Below are 21840 nucleotides of genomic sequence, written 5' to 3' on the forward strand. Positions count from 1 at the left end.
ACTATTCACCACATTGCCTCCTTTCACTTGTAGAAGAACATTCACCTTGTTGCACTCCATGTTCTTTTTCAACCTTCTTCTCTCTTAAACCTTGACGTTTCTTACTCAATAGTTGGTGCTCTTCATCATTATGATCATCTCAATCTTTAACATCTTCATTTCTTTCATTGTTGGTCCTAGCAATTGTAGGAGCCTTCATCCTTTCAACTTTCTTTGGCTTTTCATCTTCATCATCTTCATTGTCTTCATCTCCTTGTTTCTTTGATGAATTCAAAGATGTGTCCACAAACACACCATTACTTCCACTTGGACACATCTCTAAGTGCTCATAAACATTCTTGTGCTCTAAAAACTCAACATCATGACTTTTGATGATCTTCTTGGTTTCCAAGCATATTAGCCTTTATGTCTTAGTACCTTTACAATAACCAAGAAACACATACTTTGTACCTTTTGCATCAAGTTTGGATCTCATACAATCTAGTGTTTTGGCATATGCAATACAACCAAAAGTCCTCATACAAGAAATGTAAGGTTGTCTCTCACTCCAAGCTTCTTGTGGTATCATTGATGCAAGAGCACTTGTTCGACATATGTTTCTTGTACACACTACATTTACCACAACTTCTATCCAAAAGTCATAATCAAAGTTTTGCACATAAAGCATGCTCATTTACTTACTGAAAATAAATTTTGCTTCATCTTAGGCATATGAAGGGCGTTTATAAATTTGATCCTATTGGTTTGTCCATTCACAACCACCGCCACTATAATAGAGCCAATTCCAATGGCTTTACATGTGCCACTATCCTCCAATACCATATTTGATGCTGGAATAGCCTCATAAGTATCAAATGAACATTTTTAAGGTGTCATATGCTTAGAACAACTTGAATCCATAATCCATCTTATTATGGTAGCTATAGAGATCCCATATCTTGCCGTGAATGCATAATCTTGTCCTCCAAATTTATCTTATATACTATTTGCATTCTCTTTCTCCATCTTTTTGCCTTTCTAGCAATTTCGAATAAAATGGCCTACTTTGCCACAAATGAAGCAAGATTTGACATTACCTTGTTGATTTGGATAATTGTCCTTGCCTTGACGTGAGTAGACTGCTGAATCTTCACTTTGAGGCTCCTTTTTTTTCTTCTTGGTTATTTCATAGATAAGTCTTGTCATCACATAGTCCATTGTAAGCTCTTTTAGCTTAATGGACTCTAATGCCACAATAACATAGTTATAGGATTTGGAAAGGATCATTAACAAGATCATGACAATATCACTTTCTTCTAAAGGCTTGTCAACAATTGCTAGTTGGTGTACAAGAGCCTTTACCTTATTAACATGAGTCATGAGGTCTTTACCTTCCTCCATCTTACAAGTAAAGAACTTCTTGCTTATATAGATGATGTTGAACAAGTTCTTGCTCTCATAGATGTTGCAAAGAGTCTTCCATGCTTCTATTGATCTTTTACAAGAGATAATGTGGGAGAAGTTGGTTTCATCTACATTGGTTGCAATCAATCCAAAAGACTTCTTTTTACGACATTTGAATTCCTTCTTCTCATTCATATCAACATCTATGATGGGAGCCTCTTTACTTTCATCTACAATATTCCAAAGATCCAAAGATGCCAACAAAAGCTCTATTTTTATCTTCCAATGATAAAAATTCTCACCTCTTAAATTCTCAATAACTCTCAATCCTTCACCCTCACTTGAAGCCATGTCTAAAGAAGACTTGTATCAAAAAAGATTGTAAAGAGAAGTCCTAATGCTCTCAAAATCAACAAAAAGATATTGCTGCCTTAGAATCACAAAAACCTTTTTTATAAACAAACTAGTATTCTTACTCTCAAAAACACTCTCAACTTCACTTTGAAGACTTCTCATAAGTTTGATGATCTATTTAAGTATCTCAAATCTGATTTGCCACTCAAAAATCACTCTTATACTTACAAATCACCTTCATATACTATAAAAGGACTTTTAAGCACAATTAACAATTTTAGGACATGAAACTATAAAGTTAGAGTATCAAGGATCTATCTCAACAATAGTACCATGTAACTATTTTATAACTTTGCCTTAAGGTAGAAAACCAAACACTAATACCAAAAATGCTCTTAACCTCAAGTAAAAACAAACCAAGATCTAGATCTAAATCTGAATCTAAAAGTTAGGTACTTCTAAATCCTAACATCAGCAACAACAACTTGATCTAATCCACACATCAACAACCACTTCAAAGAACTTCAAAACACTCAAACAAATGTGAGTGGATCCATAACCTATTTAAAAAAAAAATCTAAAAGCTACAAATACTTACCATCAACAAAAATTGTACTCTAAAAGAAGTGTGGAAAAAGATACTTCTTACTTCTAACACTTTTTACTTACAGGTGGTGGTTTGCTAACCAACGAAACAACTTCCATCCTTTTGATATTACATCCATTTTTACTTCATTCAACTAAACCCTAAATTCTTTCTTAATCTAACCACCACCAACAAATCCTTAATGCCACCACAATAACTTCCTATAACTCTTTGTTGCCTTTTGACTAGTAGCAACTTACTATGCTTAATCTTTATGTGGTTGTAACTAAGCAAGTACTTGTTGATCTTCAACATCAACAACCATGTCTCTAGTAAAAATTAAATTAGTAAATACATTCTCACCTTTTTGGTTAAAAAACCATCTTGATCCCATTTAACATGAGATATATCCTTATAAATTAATTGCACATAGAAAGAAAGCATAAAGATTAAATATAACTAGATATGATAAAACAATTGGTCTTGCACTTCAAATGCTCCATACCTGCAAATAAACAAAATACAATTTTGTTTACTGCTATTTAGAAATAGCCAATTATTTATTCCATATAGTTATTTATAGACGAACTAAAAATACATGCTATGATCGTTTACTATGCAGCTATTATTAAAACACTGAAATAGACAAATAAATCCACTTTATATAAATAGCTTGATGAATGCATACAATCAATCAAAGGAAAGCCAACATTCAATTAACATCAAACAATTAACATCAAATTGTATTGGTAATGTGCACTAAGAACTCCAAATTAAATGAAGGGCATTTTGCCAAAAAGGCAGCTCAACATGGCTCAATATTAAATATACCGTCATATAGGAATCCTCTTTAAGATTGATAGAAAGCAAGGTTCAACATCATGCCTCCCTTGGCCAATTCCAGGCTAAATCAAAGCAGAGAATTTTCGTTTACCATCTTCTACTCATCCTCTTGGCTGTGCAAGCGTGCACTGCCGTTCGTCACTGCCACATTTAACTGCGCAGCTCGCTCGACGATGGCCTTCCTCTTCAATGTGGATACATTATGTGCAATCTCAGCACTGTACTTCCTGGGAAACCCTCCATAGGATGCAAGTCTCACCATTAAACCGCATTCACACACAAACATCTCAAGCCGTTTCAAAACATTTGCTTATCTGAAAGGGTGTCTCAAGTTGAGTACACTTTGCAAACCACAGGAGCGAATAAGATTTCATTGGAAACTCACAAGACATGTAAAAAGACAGTTCATATTTAAACATGCAAGCAATGCAGTCTAAAACAATGAAGACAGAAAACAAGGTCAAATCTCCGAGTTATGAACACTCAAAAAACTAACCAAACTTAATGCTTTGAGGATAAAAACGACAGGGAGAGACAACACAGGCAATTCCGAATCCACTTCTATACAAAAATTCTTAAGAATACGTCCAGTGTGTAATGTGTGAGGGAAGGGCCAGGTAGCAGCATTGGTTGACAATTAAGTTCATACCCAGAATCTGAATTCATAGAAACTTCTCAGTTAGGCCTAACCAATTAAAAAATAAGAAAGAAAATATAGCAGGATCGGCTATGGGCACACTAACCTGTTGTGCATCAAGAGAAGTTCAAGATCGGTCACATTGTGTACCGAAAATTTCACAAATCCGCTGGGAAGCACATGCCTCGTCTTCTTGTTGGATCCGTAACCAATGTTGGGCATCAACGTAGTACCCTTGAACTTACGGCGAACCCTACAATCGATACCTTTGGGCCTTCTCCAGTTGGTCTGGTTGTTGACACAAGGCACTAGGCTTAGACGAATAATGAGGAACCCACATGTAAAAATCCGAACAGGCCCTAAAAGCTGGCATCGAACAAGTACAGGAACCAGTGAAGAGGTTAGAGCTTGAAAGTATTTATGGCTGGACGTCGATCACCTTAACGCAAATTTTGCGGTCAGACTGCATGCGCTTGAACTTCTTGACGCGCTTCTTGATAACATCGCGCTTGACGAGAGGGGTCACCATTCTGACCAACGAGGGTTGGAACACTATGCGACAGCAGAGAGGTGGGCGATGGCGGTCCGAAACCTGGCTAGACCTGCATCGTTCTGAAAGGAGACCACTCTGAGGTCCTTCTTCGGTTTCGTCTGTGCCTCAAGGCGACCCACTGGGGGTTCATTCATCCGTCACATTATCAGTACGTGCGGTATCTGTTCAGCTATGTTTATGCAAGCCTGCCAATCATGGAATACAAATCCCATTTGCCGAGTTTAACTTGCAGGATTCCTACATACGGTTACGAGCATGTGGGCTAGACAATGTTAACCAATTTTGGCAACTTCTGTACTTTGAGACATTTCAAGACGATTCGTGGAAAATCATTGAAATTATCTTCTGACAGTTTCTTTTTCTTTTTTCTGATAGAAGTCATCGTAACGGTGGTAATGAGTCAACCTTGTGCCGGGAAGATAGCACAACGCAGCGACAGAATCGAAAAGAAAAAAGTCGAAAACTTTCTCGCCCCTACTGCTCCTCGTGAAACCAAATCGAGGAAGGAAAAGGAAATAAATGAGAAAAAAATAAAAATAAATAAAATAAAAGTACAAAACTTACATCGTAGACTTCCCAATGCATATAACTTGTGTGAATTTCAAGGACTGGAGAGAACCCTAAAAGTATTGAGCAAAGCCCCGATGTAATAACTGGCCAATCTCATTCAGACGCAAGACAAAGAGGCATTCACACAGATTCGATCAAACGCTGGACTGGATTACATACAATACTGGTTGATCGATCCACGTCGAACGACAGCCGATTATCGGGATGCCGGATAAAAATGTGCGAGAGAACATCCGCCCAAGTGGCACATCGAGACTTGCATAGATGAGGGGTTTTGCATTGACAGTTGGATTGCAACTTGAAAGATGGAAGACTTTACGCAACGATAAGTCTCTCTGGCTCCTACTTCAGAGAAATCAACGGTGTGACGGCTCATACCATGGACCACTTTAATCAAGTTGCAGAGATTACGGGGGTATTACAGGGCAAACCAAGGCTGTAAGACAACAAATAGCCCGGCAACACGACTTCCAGTTTATAAGCCAACCGAAAAACTACATTCCGAAAAACATAATACAGGTAGTGATCATATGTACACATAATGGTTGCTGCTACGAAGGCCCGCTAAGTATCCTGGATTACACGCAAATCATCACATGAAATGCGTGACTCGGGTAGTACTCACCGAGCTTGCCTGAGAGGTGATGCTGAGGGCCTCATTTACAGAAGTTGGAAACGTTGTGTAAACCCTCCTGTTGCACCCGTTACTGTATTCAGCAAAAAAGAATACACTGTCTTCTTTTTCTTTTCTTTTCCTTTTTTTTTTTTTTTTTTTTTTTCGCGGATCCACTGACTCTTAGAACATCGACCATACCTCACAGTGAAAAATTTCGAACGCTGCTATCTAGCGTGCAACATGTTTGTCTCGCTTGCTACACAGGGATAGCTTGGTTATTCTGACGTTCAAAGGTTGAGAGATAAAGAAGAAGCAGCAAGTCAAAGAAAAAAAAGAAGGCACTCAACTATGATGTCAGAAATCACATCTCACTGGCCGCTTCTGGGTGGTACATCAACATTTCGTTCCAAACCCTTTCTCGCAATGCATCCTCCTTGAGGTCTTCATCCTCAAAGTCGAAGTCAAAAGGAGCGGGAGCGGAGAGCTCCTGGCTAGCATCGTATAGCATTGACAAGTATGGGTGCTCCAGAGCTTCGTGCACGGTGACCCGCTTCCTCGGATCAAACACAAGCATCCTATCTATCAACTGAATGGCCAAGGGATTTGCGCGGGGATAAAGGCGAGCGAGAGATACACGAGGCGTGAAAGGGAGGGATTGGATGTAGCTCCGCGCCTTATGACTTTGAATAAAATGCAGGTCAGTCTCGTCCGGAGATCCGATGATGCTTATTATCAGCTTGAGCTGATGAATATAATCCTTGCCAGGAAATAAGGGCTTCCGCCCCAAAAGCTCCGCAAATATGCAGCCAACAGACCACATATCTATCGCGCTTGTGTACTCATCGCATGACAGAAGAAGCTCGGGAGCCCTGTACCACCTCGTCACGACGTACTCGGTCATGAATTGACCCTTATCACTCCCTGTCCGCGCCAATCCGAAGTCGCAAATCTTTAAGTCGCAGCTAGCATTGAGTAGCAGATTACTTGGCTTTAGATCGCGGTGCAGAACATTCGCAGAATGGATATATTTGAGACCTCGCAACAACTGCGTACGAGGTGGAGGCACGCAGTAAGAATTGGCATGCTCAGTGCATAAGATCCTGGAAATCATTCACAAAGCACAACCGAAATGAATGAAGTAATGGCATCCATCACCACCAAATCGCACTCACCTGGTAAATAAAATACTGGCAATGGTCATCCGTAAGGGTCTGTGACGAACGGATTATCTGATGAAGGTCGGTGTCCATAAGCTCATACACAATGTAAACATCGTTGAAAGTTCGACGACCAACTGGCTTCATGATATCCTTCACGGCAATTATGTTCTCGTGGAACAAATGACGCAGCAAACGGATTTCACGCAACGTACGCCGGGCGTCTGTAGTATTCTCAAATGCATTCGTGATCTTCTTGATAGCCACTCGATCCCCTGCTTCGTTGTTTTTGGCTGAACACACTACACCGTATGCTCCCTTCCCAATCGGCTTCATCGGGACATACTTCGTGTCAATCTCAAATACACTTCGCCATAGCATGTAGTGGTGTTTACCAGGAGGACATGTGCCCTCAGGGACTTCCACTTTCGTTGCCATTCCGGGTCAAAATTGCTTCAATCAACTATGTCCGCCCTTCGAAGCACTACAAGCTTTCGACAAACCCAACCCCCTTCCCTATCTGGTTGGACTCTTCCGTCCACCACCATAGCCTATCATACCACCTCGCCGATCAGCTCCTCCTCTATTCTTACTTTCAAGTAGAGCGTTACGCTCCATCCACTAAACTCACCTGATTGCAGCTTTCACAGGACTTGCAGCTTCCGACCCTAAAATGATAGCATCTAAGAAGTCATCGGCCCCTACGAAGTGTGCTAGTCGGGAATGAAGAGGACATTTCACTCCACTAGCAGCGCATATGTTCGGCCCTGAAAGTGATACGAGCTCGCTCACAATCCAACAGCTCTTGAGCTGGCAAATGCAAGTGTGCAAACCGCGCTGCAGATTCAGGTATGACCCTAATCAGAAGCATAACACGGTATGGCACTTCAGAGACATGTTTCAACAATTTCCAAAACAGGCATAATTGAGATCCTTCTCCAACGTGATTCGTCTATCAATGCACACGAAATGGCTTACAAAAAATGAAGATCAATCCTTCCCTATGCTGCTTTCCCAGAGCACAAATAAACCCCTGTCACGAAATCAAGAACTGCAAAAAAAGGAAAAAAAGAAAAAAACATATTAAGGTCGCTACGATCACGCAATTCAAACCTCGATCAAAGACACTTGTCCCCCGCCAAGTAATCCTAACGCTCTTCCTCCGTGTTGGAAAGACTCAGCGCAATCTAATGCAGGAAACGCAGACAAATACTCTCTGGGCTATCTACAAATATGGCGGAGGGGTGAAGGTTACAAGTACCAAAAAGCAACACAACAAAGCCTAATCAAGCAAACTGACGGTAGCAACATAGATGCTTAAAAACAGAGTCCAGGGGGTGGATCCACAAATCTGAACCCACAGCAGCTAGAATGTGTGAAACCTAAGCAACGCACACTGGTACCATGCGCACGCAACTAGCCAACGTCCACCGCTCCTGAGGTGACACCACACAGACCTAGCCCATACTTCACCTCAACCCACAAACCAGAAAAGCTCCTAACCATGAGAAAAGGCGCAGCAGCGAGAGGTAGAGTAGGGGAGAGAGAGAGAGGAAAACGAGAGGAGAAAGAGCGAGGGCGAGCGAGAGCATCTGGCAAGGAAAGGGCCCCACTCACTCATCCACACGCGCAAGGCTCACTCCACTACACACAAGCTTGCGGCAAAGCCATTCATTCCCGTCGGGCGCGAACCCTTGTGCACCCTCCCTCCCCACTACTACCGAATTCTCTATGAACCAGCAGCCAGACGCAAGCAAGCGCAGACGGGCCCCGGTCACCCAATTTTGGCAGCAGCGTGGAAAGGGTGATGCGGCCTCAAGTGGGCAGCTTGGCAGCACAGCTCAGGTGGGGAAGCTGGAGACGTCGTGGTGGTAGTACTAGTGGTGGTCATGGTAGTGGTGGTCTGTGTTTTTTTCTCATGGCGTCGTCGCGCACAGAGAGAGTGGAGGTGGACGACGACGAGGGGATGCGCGGCGCAAGCGGGCAATCAGTGATGACCCCGGATCTCGCCCTCCTTGCGTTAGCATTCACCGTCCCCGTGCAGTCTGACGGACCCCCCCCCCCCCCCCCGTACCCCTCTTCAATGCTCCTCCTCGCCTCGAGCCATCACGCTGCCTTTTCAACCCCCCCCCCCCCGTCTCCGTCGTCGTCTGTTTTTCCTCCGTCAATGAGCTGCTTTTTCGTTCCACGTCATCAGGCCAGCGTGGACTCCGTTGCCTCCTGCCCCAACTGTCTCGGGCATTCCCAAAATGTAATGGAATCTGCCCTTGTGGAAGAACTTTTCCCACAGATTTTATTACAATTTTGTTTCCCTTCGGTCTGCGTTCTTTGTAAGAGAAAATTATAGTCAAGAGTGTCGTCAAAGTTTTGTAACTAAATTTGGGTCTTTCAAGGTGGTGTTTGAGTTCTGTAATTGTGTGGTTTGTGGGATTTAATATTGATTTCTACATATCTGATGTGAGAATTCATATTTGATGTTGTAACTTTTTTTTGGAGGACTTGGGCAATCAAACCTACAACGCAAATCAAGAATATCAAGAGTTTTAAGCTAAGTTTTTGGGAAACTGAAAATGAACCGTAATGATTTGGTTGTGTGTTCAGCTTTTTATTTTTTAATTTTGATTAAATGATTTTGTGATTTTTCACTTTAAAATATAAAATTATTCAAAAGCATGTGAATCTTTAGAAATACGTTATATGTTAAACATTGGTCTTTTTCACCTTAAAACCATAAGAGATAACAAAAGAAGAAAAATCTAGTATATTCACCTAGTACAACCCAAGCAATAAAAATCAAAGTCACTACAGAAGAGTTCAATACATAGAAACCATAGTAATGATCATATTACAAATTTGAATTGTGGAATAATAAAGATTATCTTAAATTCCTACTCAGGGATCTATCTAGTATTCTAACCTACTTATTTGTATGAATTAGATCTAACTTAATAAGTAAGATGAATTAAATATTTTGTTATCTTAGAGGTGATGGTATTTTAGCATGTCTTGAGATGTCAGATGTGTATTGAAGGCAACTCCAAGCTAGAAAGTTATGTGTGTTTATATACATATATTTTATTTATAACATTGTAATTAAAGTTAGCACATTCAAAATCAATTGTATTTTCAATTTTTGTTGTGCATGTGTGTCTTCTATGTCAAAATATTATATTATATGCATTTTTGCAATAAAAACCGTCTAATAACCTAATTCTTATCATTAAAATGTGTATTTATTTGATGCTCTACGATACTATTAGATTAAATTACTTATACAAAGTAAGGCAACTCAACAAATAATTAATCAACATACACACTACTAGACACAGATTAGATGGAAAAAGAAAAAATACACAATAACTACATTCATAAATTTACATCCTTACAACAACCACTTTAAATATATATATATATATATATATATATAACATCTTAAATCTACATTTTCATGTATGTTATTGGATTTGGAAAAATAATAAATAGTTGTTGGAAGAATATTTGTAATATTTTCTAATAACCGTTTAAGGAAATATTGGGTTCACATTAAGTAATTTTACTACCATGTAATTTTTTTACATTTGTCTAATAATTGGGATGTTTCTGTAAATTATTATTTATTTAAACCATAATAATATAATTAACTAAAAATGGCCTCGTATATACTTGTTGTCATGGTCAATTTCAATCAATATATGTATATTCCATTAATCTAAATAAAAAAACATAAGTGTTACAAATCATACTGAATGTTGAAGTTTACATCAATGTTATTATTAGAAAAAATCCAACTCACTGAAAATCTTTGTCTAAAATTTAGCAATCAATATTTTTAGACAGGACATTTTGTTCTATATTTAGAATACAAAATATAATAAATTAAAATTTCAAATTTTGACATGTAATTGATTTTATAATGCTTTAAAAGAAGAATATATTATTGAACCATATTGGATTGGTAAAAACAACTTTTGAGATCATATTGGATTTCATTTTTATTTTTATTTTGATTTTACTAAGGACTTCCACTAACAATGATAATTATGCATTTTTTTCTATCCTATATATCTCTATATATGACGAATTTATTTAGACATAACATTTATTTTCTCAATTTCAAAATTTTATGTTATAATTATAAAAATAAATTTAAAAAGATATTGATTTCTTTTTGGTGCATTCTAGAATTATGTTGTTTGGTTAGTTATGTTGAAATTTGATAACAAATATTAAAAAGAAAGAAAAATAGTGTTCCAACTACAACACAAAGCTTTATTGTGAAATTAAAAGTATCTCTTTGCCATTGAGTAGATATTAACAAGAGATATTGATTTAAAAAATGTTATTTGTAAAATAAACATTATTCAATAATATACTATATTATAAAATATTTTTTAAAAACGAAGAACTTAACAAATATAATCCTTTCTTGAAAAAGACAAAAAATAAACTTAACTGTCTTAAAGATAACAAAGCCTGAGCGGTGTCCCTCTGTTCTTAGAATTCTTACAATAGTGAAAGATAAGGATTTCTTCTTTGCAACGACTCTACCGTTGCCTCGAATGAGGTTTCCAGAGGATGAAATAGTCCCAAACCAAGATGGAACAAATATTTTAACTCCCACGATGATTAAATGTTGATCAAAACCAGACCTTTGTGGACTGATGTGAGACTTGTGGAGGGGGACAAACCACCCACAAACTTGTATGCAGGATTCGAGGATTGCAAGATGCATGTCTTGAGATTGTCGCAAGAGACACGTCTCCGCGCTTCCCACATTAGAATTATAACCACAGAACTCAAAAATGTTGTGGAAGCCTGCTTCAGTGCATTGGGCCACCACCATCTTAGAACGTTTTCTTCTCTCAAAACTCTTGCTGGCTACTCTTCCTCGGAGTAGAGCCGATTTGAGAGTAATCATGCCGGATGCGGCTGCTGGCATGCACTTGCCAGGGCTATGTTAGTACACAATTTGTGCTGTGTACCTTCCGTGTGGAGTTACGGGTGGAACAGAGTTTGATTTCAACTCTCATCCACCCGCATTTGCACAGTGCATACGAAAGGCTTTAAGTGTGTTACTGACTGCAGTTGAAGACTTGGTTAAGCAATCGATAAGAATCAAGTTAACGAAAGACTATATCAATTGTTCTTGCTCTACACCATTGATGTTTCATTCCAATCTTCCCAAACTCGACTGTCTGAATACAGACCAGATTCGTAGCGATGGTTAGTTACTTCATTCTGAAAACGTTCCTGATGCAGATCATGAAGAAATAATTTTCATGTGGACTAATTTCGTTATGAACCTGCGTTCGATGCTCATAACACCACTACTTGACTTTAAAAAGAAAAATATTTTTTCAAAACCTTCATAACCATTACTAGAAACCGCTTGCATAGAGAGTCATCAGTCATGGGTCATGAGATGTATTTTTTCATGTTCTTCATGATTAATGTTAAAGATCACTCATGAACCAAAAAACACGACTGCGGAATAAGCTTCCTTCATAGGTAAAACGGTACAAGCACATTCATCTAAACCCACGATACGAAAACTTCCTGTTATATGTGGGCTCTACAAGTTACACACGCCAACATTATCTGCTGGCAACAATGCGCATGACAGGATCAAATTTCCAGTCACCCAAATTAAAGTCTAACAACACACCGTGCATGATTGTATCAAAGAAGTCCAGAAGGTATACAAGCGGTGGCAGTCACTCCTTAGGGTAAAGCATAAGTGTAAATGAGCACCGTGAACAGTGCATGGAGACCAACAGGCCTTCCTTGTTCCCTATTTTTAAACCCTGTCACAAGCCGTAACATATAGGCATTTGAGAGGAACGTCGAAAGACAAAAGTTTCTTCGATAAAACCAATTCACAAGAATGCCGCAAAACCAACTTCACCAAAATTGCACCGATCACCACAGTTGCTCTTTTTCACCCAAGTACATCTGGGGCACTGGACACCTGGTTCAATATCACCACGCAGTGACAGGATGCGCATCGACTACGTTCACTGGGGCGGCTAGTGTACATAAGGCACCAAGATACAACAAGATAGTACAATGCGAAAGAGATGAGTCTGTTCACCTCTTATTGCGCAAGCTTAAGAGAAGCCTGCGTGAAAAGAGCTCCGAAACATGCTGAAGTCTCAGTACACACCACTAGTAATCTCGTCTAACCTCTTCTTGGATAAAATCCGATTGTAATCTGGCCGAGATGTCTGTGCAAACGACACATGAGCCTCACTGGTCAGAACCGCATCATTTTTCCAACTCAAAAAACCAGGAAGAAGAAGAAGTAGACATTCTTCACTACTTATCATTTAACCGATGTCAGATCCAGGCAATGACATTCACAAAGAAGAAAGACATCATGTAAGGATGCTTGTTCACTCATTTATGACCGCCTTAGATACGCAGAGATTTGAAAAGAGTATCGGACTCTACCACGGGTTCATGTCAAAAACCTAAACGATAAATGCCCTTCAAATTTGTTCGGACCTAATCTACATAAAACCAAATTACCCTGGATACGCTAACTGCCATTTTATGGCAAACGAATTTTTTTTAGGGGTAGCTGGTTGCTTACAACAACCTACTCTCCTTCATAATAAGTTTTCGCCTAATCGAAAAAGGCAGAACTCGCAACATCTCAACGATCCAAACTAACTAAAATATTCTATTTCAAAAAAGCAATAAGAGAGCACTCATCGCACGCGGCGCACGTAATTCGCCACCCCTTGTCTTAACGACAATCCAGTTTAACCAACCCAATGTCGTTCAATCATCCAGCGGAAGAAACAAACACAGAATATGATGCGAGGAAAGCTGACGTGCAGGTTTACCAAGTCCTTAAAGAGCAAATACACGATGACGAAAAAGAGCACAAACAGGATCTCGAATTCCGCCAACCGCACGAACCGAAACACACTATCGACTGCCCTCGACAGCAGCGACGGCTGCGTCAGACGCTGTTTCCTCTGCATCGCGCTTCGGTTCTTCTACCCTTCTGTTAAGAATCGAGTTGGGTCGAGTCGAATCCGCCTAAATCTTCTTCTTCTTCTCCTTCTTCACTGCTCCGTTCCGATCCTGCACCTTTCCGATCACGCCGTAAGCTCCGCCATCGCCAGAAGAAAAAATGACATCCACTTCCAACCATCTCTCTCACCCACATGAGCAAAGACAGGGTAACTATGAACGCCGTTCCCCGGTCGGTCGCTGGGTGTGTGACTATCATCTCTACCGCTGTTCCCCGTCCAGATGTTGGCGACGGGACTCCTTTAGTAAAGTATGCCAGAACAGTAATATATATATATATATATATATATATGTGATGTGTTTCATTTTAAAAGGATGTTATTTGGGGTGATATTTGTGCTTCAGCTTCTGTCATATGATTTTAAGATGAGCATATTGCTGAGAAGCTTTGGTGCTCTGAACTACAAAAAGTTGAAATTTTAAAGGTTAGGGTTGTGGGTGCAACTTCATTGTCCTTGTTTCTTTGAATTTCACATTGAACCATAAAGACAAAAACTTTGTTGGATATTTCCTAACTTTCTTATTCTTAAATCTGCATCAAGATGTTTCTTACACGACGGAGTAGTAGTGTATTTTGGATTTGAGTAGCACTTCAAGAGTGAATTGTCTACTCTACCTTACAAACTATTTACACCTACAGTTGACTTATTGTTGCTGATTCGAAGTGGGTTCATTGAGATTTATTTTGCCACTATTGGATTTGCAACCAATACAAACCAACCACATTATATTACTACTACATACAGCTAATTTCAAGTGAATCCTGATATTCAATGTTTTATTCTTATATTTAAGAACCCCAAACGGTAATTTTTGTTGCCAATTGTTGCAAATGCAATCTTGACTAGAAATCAATAACAATAAATATTATTTATATACAATTGTGGTAAAATTAATGTTTTTAATTTTTTTAAAATATTTCAATTCAAGACCATATCAAGGAATTTGAAAATAAAATATTACATATACTTTTTTATAATTATAATGGGAGTAAAAGCATAAATTTGAAACAACACAACATAATTAATTTAAAGATATAATTGAAATATTTTTAAAACTTTTTTTTCGTAAAAAACAATTAGTATTAGGATCATTCTAATATGGATATCTTTTTATTGATTATTCTTTCAAGTATGAGAAAAATTATTATATCAATTTATCAAAGAATCAACAAGGCTTTACTTTTCCATCTAAATTTGTGGATAATATAGACAAGCTCGTCTTGAAAAGTTATTTTATTTTATTTTATTTTGTAATATATAATTATATCAAATTAGATCACTAGAATAAACATATATTCTTAGATTTTACATAAAAGCTTTAGGTATTAATTAAAATTTTGTAAAGATAACCAAATTTAAAAACTATTAAGTATAAAATGTCTTCCAGTTATTTGAAAAATTGAAGTATAATCTATCTTATCTTCTTTAAAACATTTGTAGAAATATTGATTTGTTTAATTATTTTTTTCTTGATTTTGACTTCTTCAAGATTTTAATAAAAAGTATCAACTTTAAAACTTGTAATCATGTTTTGATTTATTAATGGGATTTTTATCATTGTTTATATTTGAATTTTAAATAAAATTTATTTTGATGGCTTTAATTCTAAAGTATAGTGAAAGATTTTTTTTTTATTCATTTCTTTGTTAATAAAATATCAGAGAGTTATTATGTTTTTCTTCCTTAGTAAGATTATTTTTATTATTCTAGTAATTTTTTTGAATTTAAATTATATAATGCATGTATCTGAACATATAACATTAATTAAATAAAAAAAACTTAAATGTTCTTAATGTAAAATTATTATACTAACTTTAGTTTGAATAGTTTATTTATTTATTTCTTTCTTACGAAAATTTGAAAATTAAAGTTTTATTTTAACCACTTTGATTTTAAACATTTTTTTGTTTATATTATTATTTTTATTCAAATATAATTTTTCTACTTCTTTTCATCTAGTCCAAATCAACTTTGTATCATGTAGAAAAAAATCACTTATATTATCTATTATTGGACCTAATTTATATCTTATTATGTAGACTTCTAAGATGTTATTTTTTCTAGAACCTTCTTGGCTATTGTTAAATAATCATAGCATATATTACTTATGTTTTTATTTTAACATTTTATGTTGTAATATAACTGACACAGGGCTATCAAAATACTATTAATACTATTATTAAATATTTAAATAAATACATTAATGCATTTAAAAGAAATAGATTGCTTTAGCACTAGCAATTATAATTTTTGCTATTATTTCAACAAAACCAACTTGTTTCTTTATAATTTAAATATAATTCTATTTTTAGAGACCCTCCTTTTACTGCATGGACATCCCCTTATACCACACATCCTACATATTCACAATAATATCAATTCAACTCAAATGTTTATTTGTTTACTATAATGATGTTTTTTGATGATGTTATTGTTATTCTTGCAAAGGATTATAAAAAATATTAAAACAATTAATTGATGTTTTGTTTATATGCCTGAGTAATTAACATCACATTCAAAAGCCAATGTTAAGAGAAAGGCCAAATGAATTTATCTAAAAATAAATATATTTAATTATGGTAGTTGCATCACCATGCCATGTAATAAATCTTGTAATTTCTATTAGAGGTCTAGCTTAGACAAAAGATAGTTGGGTTGGATAAATATTATTGATATTCTTGGATTCCTCCACACATCTATCACTTTTTACACAACCAGGGTAAACAACCATCCATTCTTTACAAGTTTTTTCTTTAAATGATGGCAAAGAATAATTGGCATGTATTTAGATCCAAAGATCTTCAATTCTGATTTGAACAAATTACCAAGTTAGAACTAGTCCATGGCACTTGGTTTTAAGTATAATGTTGTTGATGGCATCAACTATCTAAAGATTTTATGAATAGTTTGAAAGTGAATTGATTTGAATTCAATTTGGTCAAAATTTCAACGTTGTGTCAAAAAAATGCTATTACAAATTCTTGGTTTAAAAAAAGGATCTAGTTAGGTGTGATATCTGTTTTGGCCAACAATTGTGGTCCCTTAGAACTAATTTTCAATATCTTAGGAAATTTAAGTTGAGCAATCTTATACGAATTAGAAGTTGTTCTTCTGTAATATATGGTCTTATTTCAGGTGATTATCATAGGTGATTATCATTGTGATTGGTCTTGAAAAACCTTAAGATGTCAAAGAGTAGATTGCACGTCATGTACAAGATTTAGATGAATGTTTAGCACAATTGGTATCTTGCCAACCTCCAAGTATACAAATCTGTAAGCAGCTCTTGGGCATATTTATGTCAGCAAAGTCTCGAACATTCAAAACATGATCGATGCTACAATTGTACAGAAGCTTTGGATTTAAACAGAACTTGCATTTCAGAATCTTCATAGCACTCCAGATCCTAATATTTAAGCAATTAACCAGCGGAGTTCTGAAGCGCATCTCAAGTATAAATGCGCACTAATGTCTTCATGAGACTACCAAAATAAATTAACCTATTTGTACAATGTGAGAGGAAGCAGAACCGCAGCGCTGTCAAGGGCCTTCCAATACAACAGGCAAAAGGACTAATAACCTGCATGTTGAACCAGTACTTCAAGACTTCACTTTCAGATATGTATCCAATAATAAAGCCTCCATTATTCAGTCCGTCAAATACCAGAAGTCGAGTATCTGATAACAGCAATACACTCACCGGCTGAAATTTAGACAGCTGACGGATCTGTGCCATCATGTAATGCACAACAGACGGTAGCCTTTTGGTGGCCTTGGTACACTCGAATAGCTTCTCCAGTGGAAAGCTCCCAAAGTCGAGCTGTATGGTCCGAAGATGCTGTGCACCAGGATGGTTCACATTAATAAGCCGTCAGAAAGGAGATAACTAAGTTGAATCAACTCAGAATCATGAAGCAACCATATCTATCCAAGACATCTTATAACTAAAAATCATTAATCAGCACTTCAACGATTGAACCACAACTGTAAAGTATTTTGGAAATAAAACTAAGGATGATATCAGATTATATAAGAAACCCTCACACAGTTCAATGTTTTTCATTTCCATCTGTACATACAGGTATATATTGTATGTATATATGTGTATATAAGAACTACATTTCTAATATATATATATATATATATATATATATAAAAACTGTGAGAAAATTACGAATATGCAGCTTAACAAGGTTTGTTAAGTGACGAGTAAGAAAATAGCAACGAACCTGTAACCAAAAATGCACCATCGACAGAAAATACACAATCCCAGACCCATCGAGAATGTCCTGCATTTTTACACGAATTTGAGAGACCGATCCTTGTCTAGTACGCACGACACTTCCCGCAATGTTAGCACTCAGAGAAGCACATCAGAATTTTGTTTGAATACAAATTTCCACCCCTGTTAGATCTGGTAACGCATCTAGCTACAGCAATATCCTGCCCATAGTGCAATGTCTCAATAGTGGCGTAAAGCAACGGATGTAAATAAGCAGAACGTTACGCTCGCACAAGTTTGTAGTCGCAAGGGAATAAAGTTTTCACCTTTTAAAGTCCTTGCAAGAGAAAAATCAAAAATGTTCCAGATCTTTACAGTGTGATCAGAGGACGTTGTAGCTAAATATCTGCAATACGAACAAACATACCAGTCGTCATAATTGTGGACAATTACTGCGTAGTATAGGTTGACTCCGTACAAATCGGATAAACATAAATCCAAATTCCACGGGCTCTTTCTGGAGAAATGTTCCAAATCATACTAGTCTCGTGGAATCAACCCTATCTACGTCAATTTAAGGCAATATTGAGCTCACTGACATATCAAAAAAAACCAGTATCACTATGAATGAGAAGTGAAATTACATACTTATTTGGCTCGCAGTACTCAGGTGATAGCAAGCACTTCAATACGTATCTATCATGTGCTTGAAGTTTATGAAGTGGCTCAAAATTTGTCATCATCTGCACGGAAGGATTCGAGTTGTTAGAAAGTTAAATTGATGAATACCATAAGACCTACAACCACAAGTTGTAATAGAATCTCATGTCCCATTCCTATCATGTACAATGTAGAGGCCTTTCCATAAGTTCATACATAGTTATCTCTGAAAAACATCCTCACAGGTTTCCAGTTGACTAAAGACGCAGTTACTGAGCTGCGGACTCAGGCGTCCCAATCCACAAGAAGCTCTTGTATTTCCATTAGTACGGGTCTTCTTAACTGAATGACCACATTTAGGGAGAAGTGCATGCAAGTTAAAGCGGTTCTTGGTGAAGAAGAGGTCAACCTGAGTTCCACGAAGTAGACGCCATACATAACATGTGCCATTGTTGTTGGCGGCCACAACAAGACTGCCATCCCACATTACTGTCAATGAACGAACAGCTGTGTCCACCTCCGGAACCTGTAAAAGAGGATCAGAACCACAAGCTAAGTGCACCTAAATGACATTGTGGTCATTCCAGAAACAGATCGTAGGAAGAACATAAATCAGACCTCAAAACCGATCAGATCTTAAACAGAAAAACCTAACACCTCGTAGACTAAAAAACGACAGCCGTTGTCAAGAGAATCTGAAAATCATGCTAGGAACTCCACACTGTAAGTCGACTCGAGACAGCGAAGGAAGTCTAACACACAACCCAAGCATATGCGGAGTCTCACCAACTCACAGCTGCACGAATTTGATTGAAGGTCCCAAACTCTGATGTTCCCATTTTGATCGCCTGATATCAATTCGGTCTATACAAAATCACAGGGATTCAAAAGGGAGAGAAGTTAGCTTCGTTCACGAGCGATTGTTCACAAAAAGGGAATCAAATGCTGCAGGTCCTGTCACGAGTTACCTGATTAGGATGAAGGACAACAGTGTTCACTGCTGCTCTACTCTCGTATTCGCGTTGGCAACCAGGTGCTCTGTGAATCCATTTAATGGACTTTGAGAAGTAAATTACATGTATCATCAAACACAATGTTGGATGCAACTACTCAAATAAAATTAAAAAAATAAAATAAAAACTACACAGCATGCAGAGGTCCAAATTGAAGTCAAACTATACCAATGTAAAGTTGAGGCTACAGTGGAATCTAGACAACATCTTACAAAGCGAGAAGCTACCCACAAGCATCAGAAAAAGACATAGAACTATCGTTGTTTCGAAAAAACCAACTGAAAAACATTTTTTGCATCCTTTTTGGAATACTCTTATTCTAATTCTGTCTACACAATACGAGTAGCAGAGAAACTCATTTAGGGTCCAAGCCTCATCGTTCCTGAACTGCAAGAAAACTGGTGGAAGAAACATACCTGAGATCCCATATCTTAACAGTACCGTCTTCAGAACCTGAATACATCCATTTCCCATCGCACTGAAAACCAACAGCGGTCACATTGTTCATATGCGATTCATAAGTCAACACCTGCCAACACATGAAAGACAAAGTCAAGTTCGCTGAGAACACAGCACATACTGTTTATAAATGGAACCAAAAAATAATACAGAACAAAACCAAACAAAATAAATAAATAAATAAACGAATAATCCATCGTTAGTGTCAAAAAGAAAGAGCGTGCAATCAGGATCAACGTCGTCTTTTATTTGACTCACATAATCCAAATACACAACAGCTGTTAAGACTCATTCGTGAGACCATAGCTGTTATGACAGTGCAGGTTTTCAAACTAAAAAAAGCGGCCAAACTGAAGTAGCTCTCTAAAAGACACTGATCGCATTCACAGACCTGTTGCTTATTCAGTCGGATCTAAAGAGCGTTATAAAGGGCACCCAAAAGCGTACCGGCTGAGGATGATTGGAATTAACATCATAAAGTCGAATGTGAGGGTTTCCTGCTGCCGCTAAATACTGCTTATCCGGCGTAACCTCCAATTTATTTACTTGCTGCAAGTCGGAGAAGAAGAAATTATTATTGTTAAATATGGGTATGTGAATATATAGCAAATAATTGCATGGCATACAAGATTAACATAGAGAGAGCTTCACACACACAGCTAGGAAAGTGCAATTCATCCATTGTGAAACGGTACCAACTAGAACAGATATTACAAGGTATGCAGAAAAAAAGACTGGGAAAAGAGAAAGAGAGAGAGAGAGAGAGAGAGAGAGAGAGTGTGTGTGTGTGTGTGTGTGCAATAAACTTACTGAATCCGTATACTGAAGCGTGCGGTAGCAACGGCCAGTGGTTGCTTCCCAGAATTTGATGGTATGGTCGTAGCCTGCAGTGGCCAGCACAACCGACGGATGCGGCATCGTTTCTGACACTCACTTGCTAGTCCAACTTAAGCCCCCAGCAACAGTCATCTAGAATGAATAGCGGCGCAGAAGAGATGCAGAAACATAGAGAACCAGGGAGGGGGCAGCATGGAACAAAGATACAGAGGAATTGGAGGGATGTACGAGGGACATGGAGGATGGGCGATTGACACGCGATGAATAGAAACAAATAAAAAAAAGACACACAAAAAAGAAAAATACAAACAAACAACACGGAACAAAACAAACGCAATAAGATATGAAACCCTGGAAAAGACAACGTATATCACTATTAGAGAAACAGCCACGAGACTATCCGTCCTGAGCTCTCCCGTTGTGGCTCTGAATGACTGCAAATGTCGGGAGTGTTCGATGTTCGCAGTGGTCGACGCCTTGCCGCTCTCCCCTAAAACCCTTTGCTGTACAGGGGCAAACGGGAGAGACGGCAAGAGAGAGAGAGAGAGAGAGAGAGAGAGAGCGTCTCCCGACTGCGCACAATAAGGCGAAGAGGATCTTCTAACTGGTTTTCTCTAGTAAACGTCGGGAAAACGAAGCAATCTGTGTTTCCTTCCGGATTCCATTGCACACTCTGCGACAAGCCCCTGGGGATGGACATCTACTACTGATCAACAAGCGTCAACAAGCTCTGTTGAACAATTACCTTGTCCAACGCAGGCCTACGAACTAGCCATTAGGGCTTCGCGGGATGACGGAGACGCCGACGTGACGTGGAGCCTCCGACGCTTGACGTGGACACCGACGTGGCTGACGACGTGGCATCAGAGCAGGGCACCCATAACGCTCTCAATGACCTTTAATATAA

General features: G+C 37.9%; 4 protein-coding genes across 15 annotated transcripts; all 4 read right to left on the reverse strand.

Moving 5' to 3' along the window:
- Positions 1-2364: 2364 nt before the first annotated feature.
- Positions 2365-4413, reverse strand: LOC112288823 (large ribosomal subunit protein eL32z). The gene is made up of 4 exons (XM_024533458.3): positions 4243-4413; positions 3910-4091; positions 3258-3393; positions 2365-2828 (listed from the first exon to the last, which is right to left on the reverse strand). The coding sequence occupies exons 1-3, from the start codon at positions 4330-4332 to the stop codon at positions 3264-3266; spliced, it is 402 nt and encodes a 133-aa protein (XP_024389226.1). The 5' UTR covers positions 4333-4413; the 3' UTR covers positions 2365-2828; positions 3258-3263.
- Positions 4414-5400: 987 nt separating this feature from the next.
- LOC112288821 (mitogen-activated protein kinase homolog NTF3) lies at positions 5401-8756 on the reverse strand. Of its 9 annotated transcripts, none has more exons than XM_090254472.1 (4): positions 8317-8637; positions 7678-7750; positions 6715-7536; positions 5401-6587 (listed from the first exon to the last, which is right to left on the reverse strand). In XM_090254472.1, the coding sequence occupies exons 3-4, from the start codon at positions 7135-7137 to the stop codon at positions 5904-5906; spliced, it is 1107 nt and encodes a 368-aa protein (XP_090110598.1). In that variant the 5' UTR covers positions 7138-7536; positions 7678-7750; positions 8317-8637; the 3' UTR covers positions 5401-5903. The 9 variants fall into 9 exon arrangements, with proteins under 9 accessions (XP_090110598.1, XP_090110596.1, XP_090110597.1 ...); XM_090254470.1 differs by having other exon boundaries at positions 8095-8533; XM_090254471.1 differs by lacking the exon at positions 7678-7750 and having other exon boundaries at positions 6715-7556; positions 8317-8756.
- A 3426-nt stretch (positions 8757-12182) lies between these two features.
- On the reverse strand, positions 12183-13856 carry LOC112288824 (uncharacterized). Of its 3 annotated transcripts, none has more exons than XM_024533460.3 (3): positions 13548-13856; positions 12791-12923; positions 12183-12503 (listed from the first exon to the last, which is right to left on the reverse strand). In XM_024533460.3, exons 1-2 carry the CDS (start codon positions 13686-13688, stop codon positions 12852-12854), a joined length of 213 nt encoding a protein of 70 aa, XP_024389228.1. In that variant the 5' UTR covers positions 13689-13856; the 3' UTR covers positions 12183-12503; positions 12791-12851. The 3 variants fall into 3 exon arrangements, with proteins under 3 accessions (XP_024389228.1, XP_090110602.1, XP_090110603.1); XM_090254476.1 differs by having other exon boundaries at positions 12183-12667; XM_090254477.1 differs by lacking the exon at positions 12183-12503 and adding an exon at positions 12604-12651.
- A 3241-nt stretch (positions 13857-17097) lies between these two features.
- On the reverse strand, positions 17098-21635 carry LOC112288822 (target of rapamycin complex subunit LST8-1). Of its 2 annotated transcripts, XM_024533457.3 has the most exons (11): positions 20907-21635; positions 20544-20645; positions 20054-20166; positions 19593-19662; positions 19411-19488; positions 19034-19150; positions 18613-18707; positions 18291-18370; positions 17972-18031; positions 17443-17580; positions 17098-17322 (listed from the first exon to the last, which is right to left on the reverse strand). In XM_024533457.3, exons 1-10 carry the CDS (start codon positions 21012-21014, stop codon positions 17453-17455), a joined length of 951 nt encoding a protein of 316 aa, XP_024389225.1. In that variant the 5' UTR covers positions 21015-21635; the 3' UTR covers positions 17098-17322; positions 17443-17452. The 2 variants fall into 2 exon arrangements, with proteins under 2 accessions (XP_024389225.1, XP_024389224.1); XM_024533456.3 differs by having other exon boundaries at positions 17098-17580.
- Between the last annotated feature and the right edge of the window lie 205 nt (positions 21636-21840).

The sequence above is a fragment of the Physcomitrium patens genome, chromosome 11, assembly GCF_059467195.1.
Source record: "Physcomitrium patens ecotype Gransden chromosome 11, ASM5946719v1, whole genome shotgun sequence".
NCBI lineage: Eukaryota > Viridiplantae > Streptophyta > Bryopsida > Funariales > Funariaceae > Physcomitrium > Physcomitrium patens.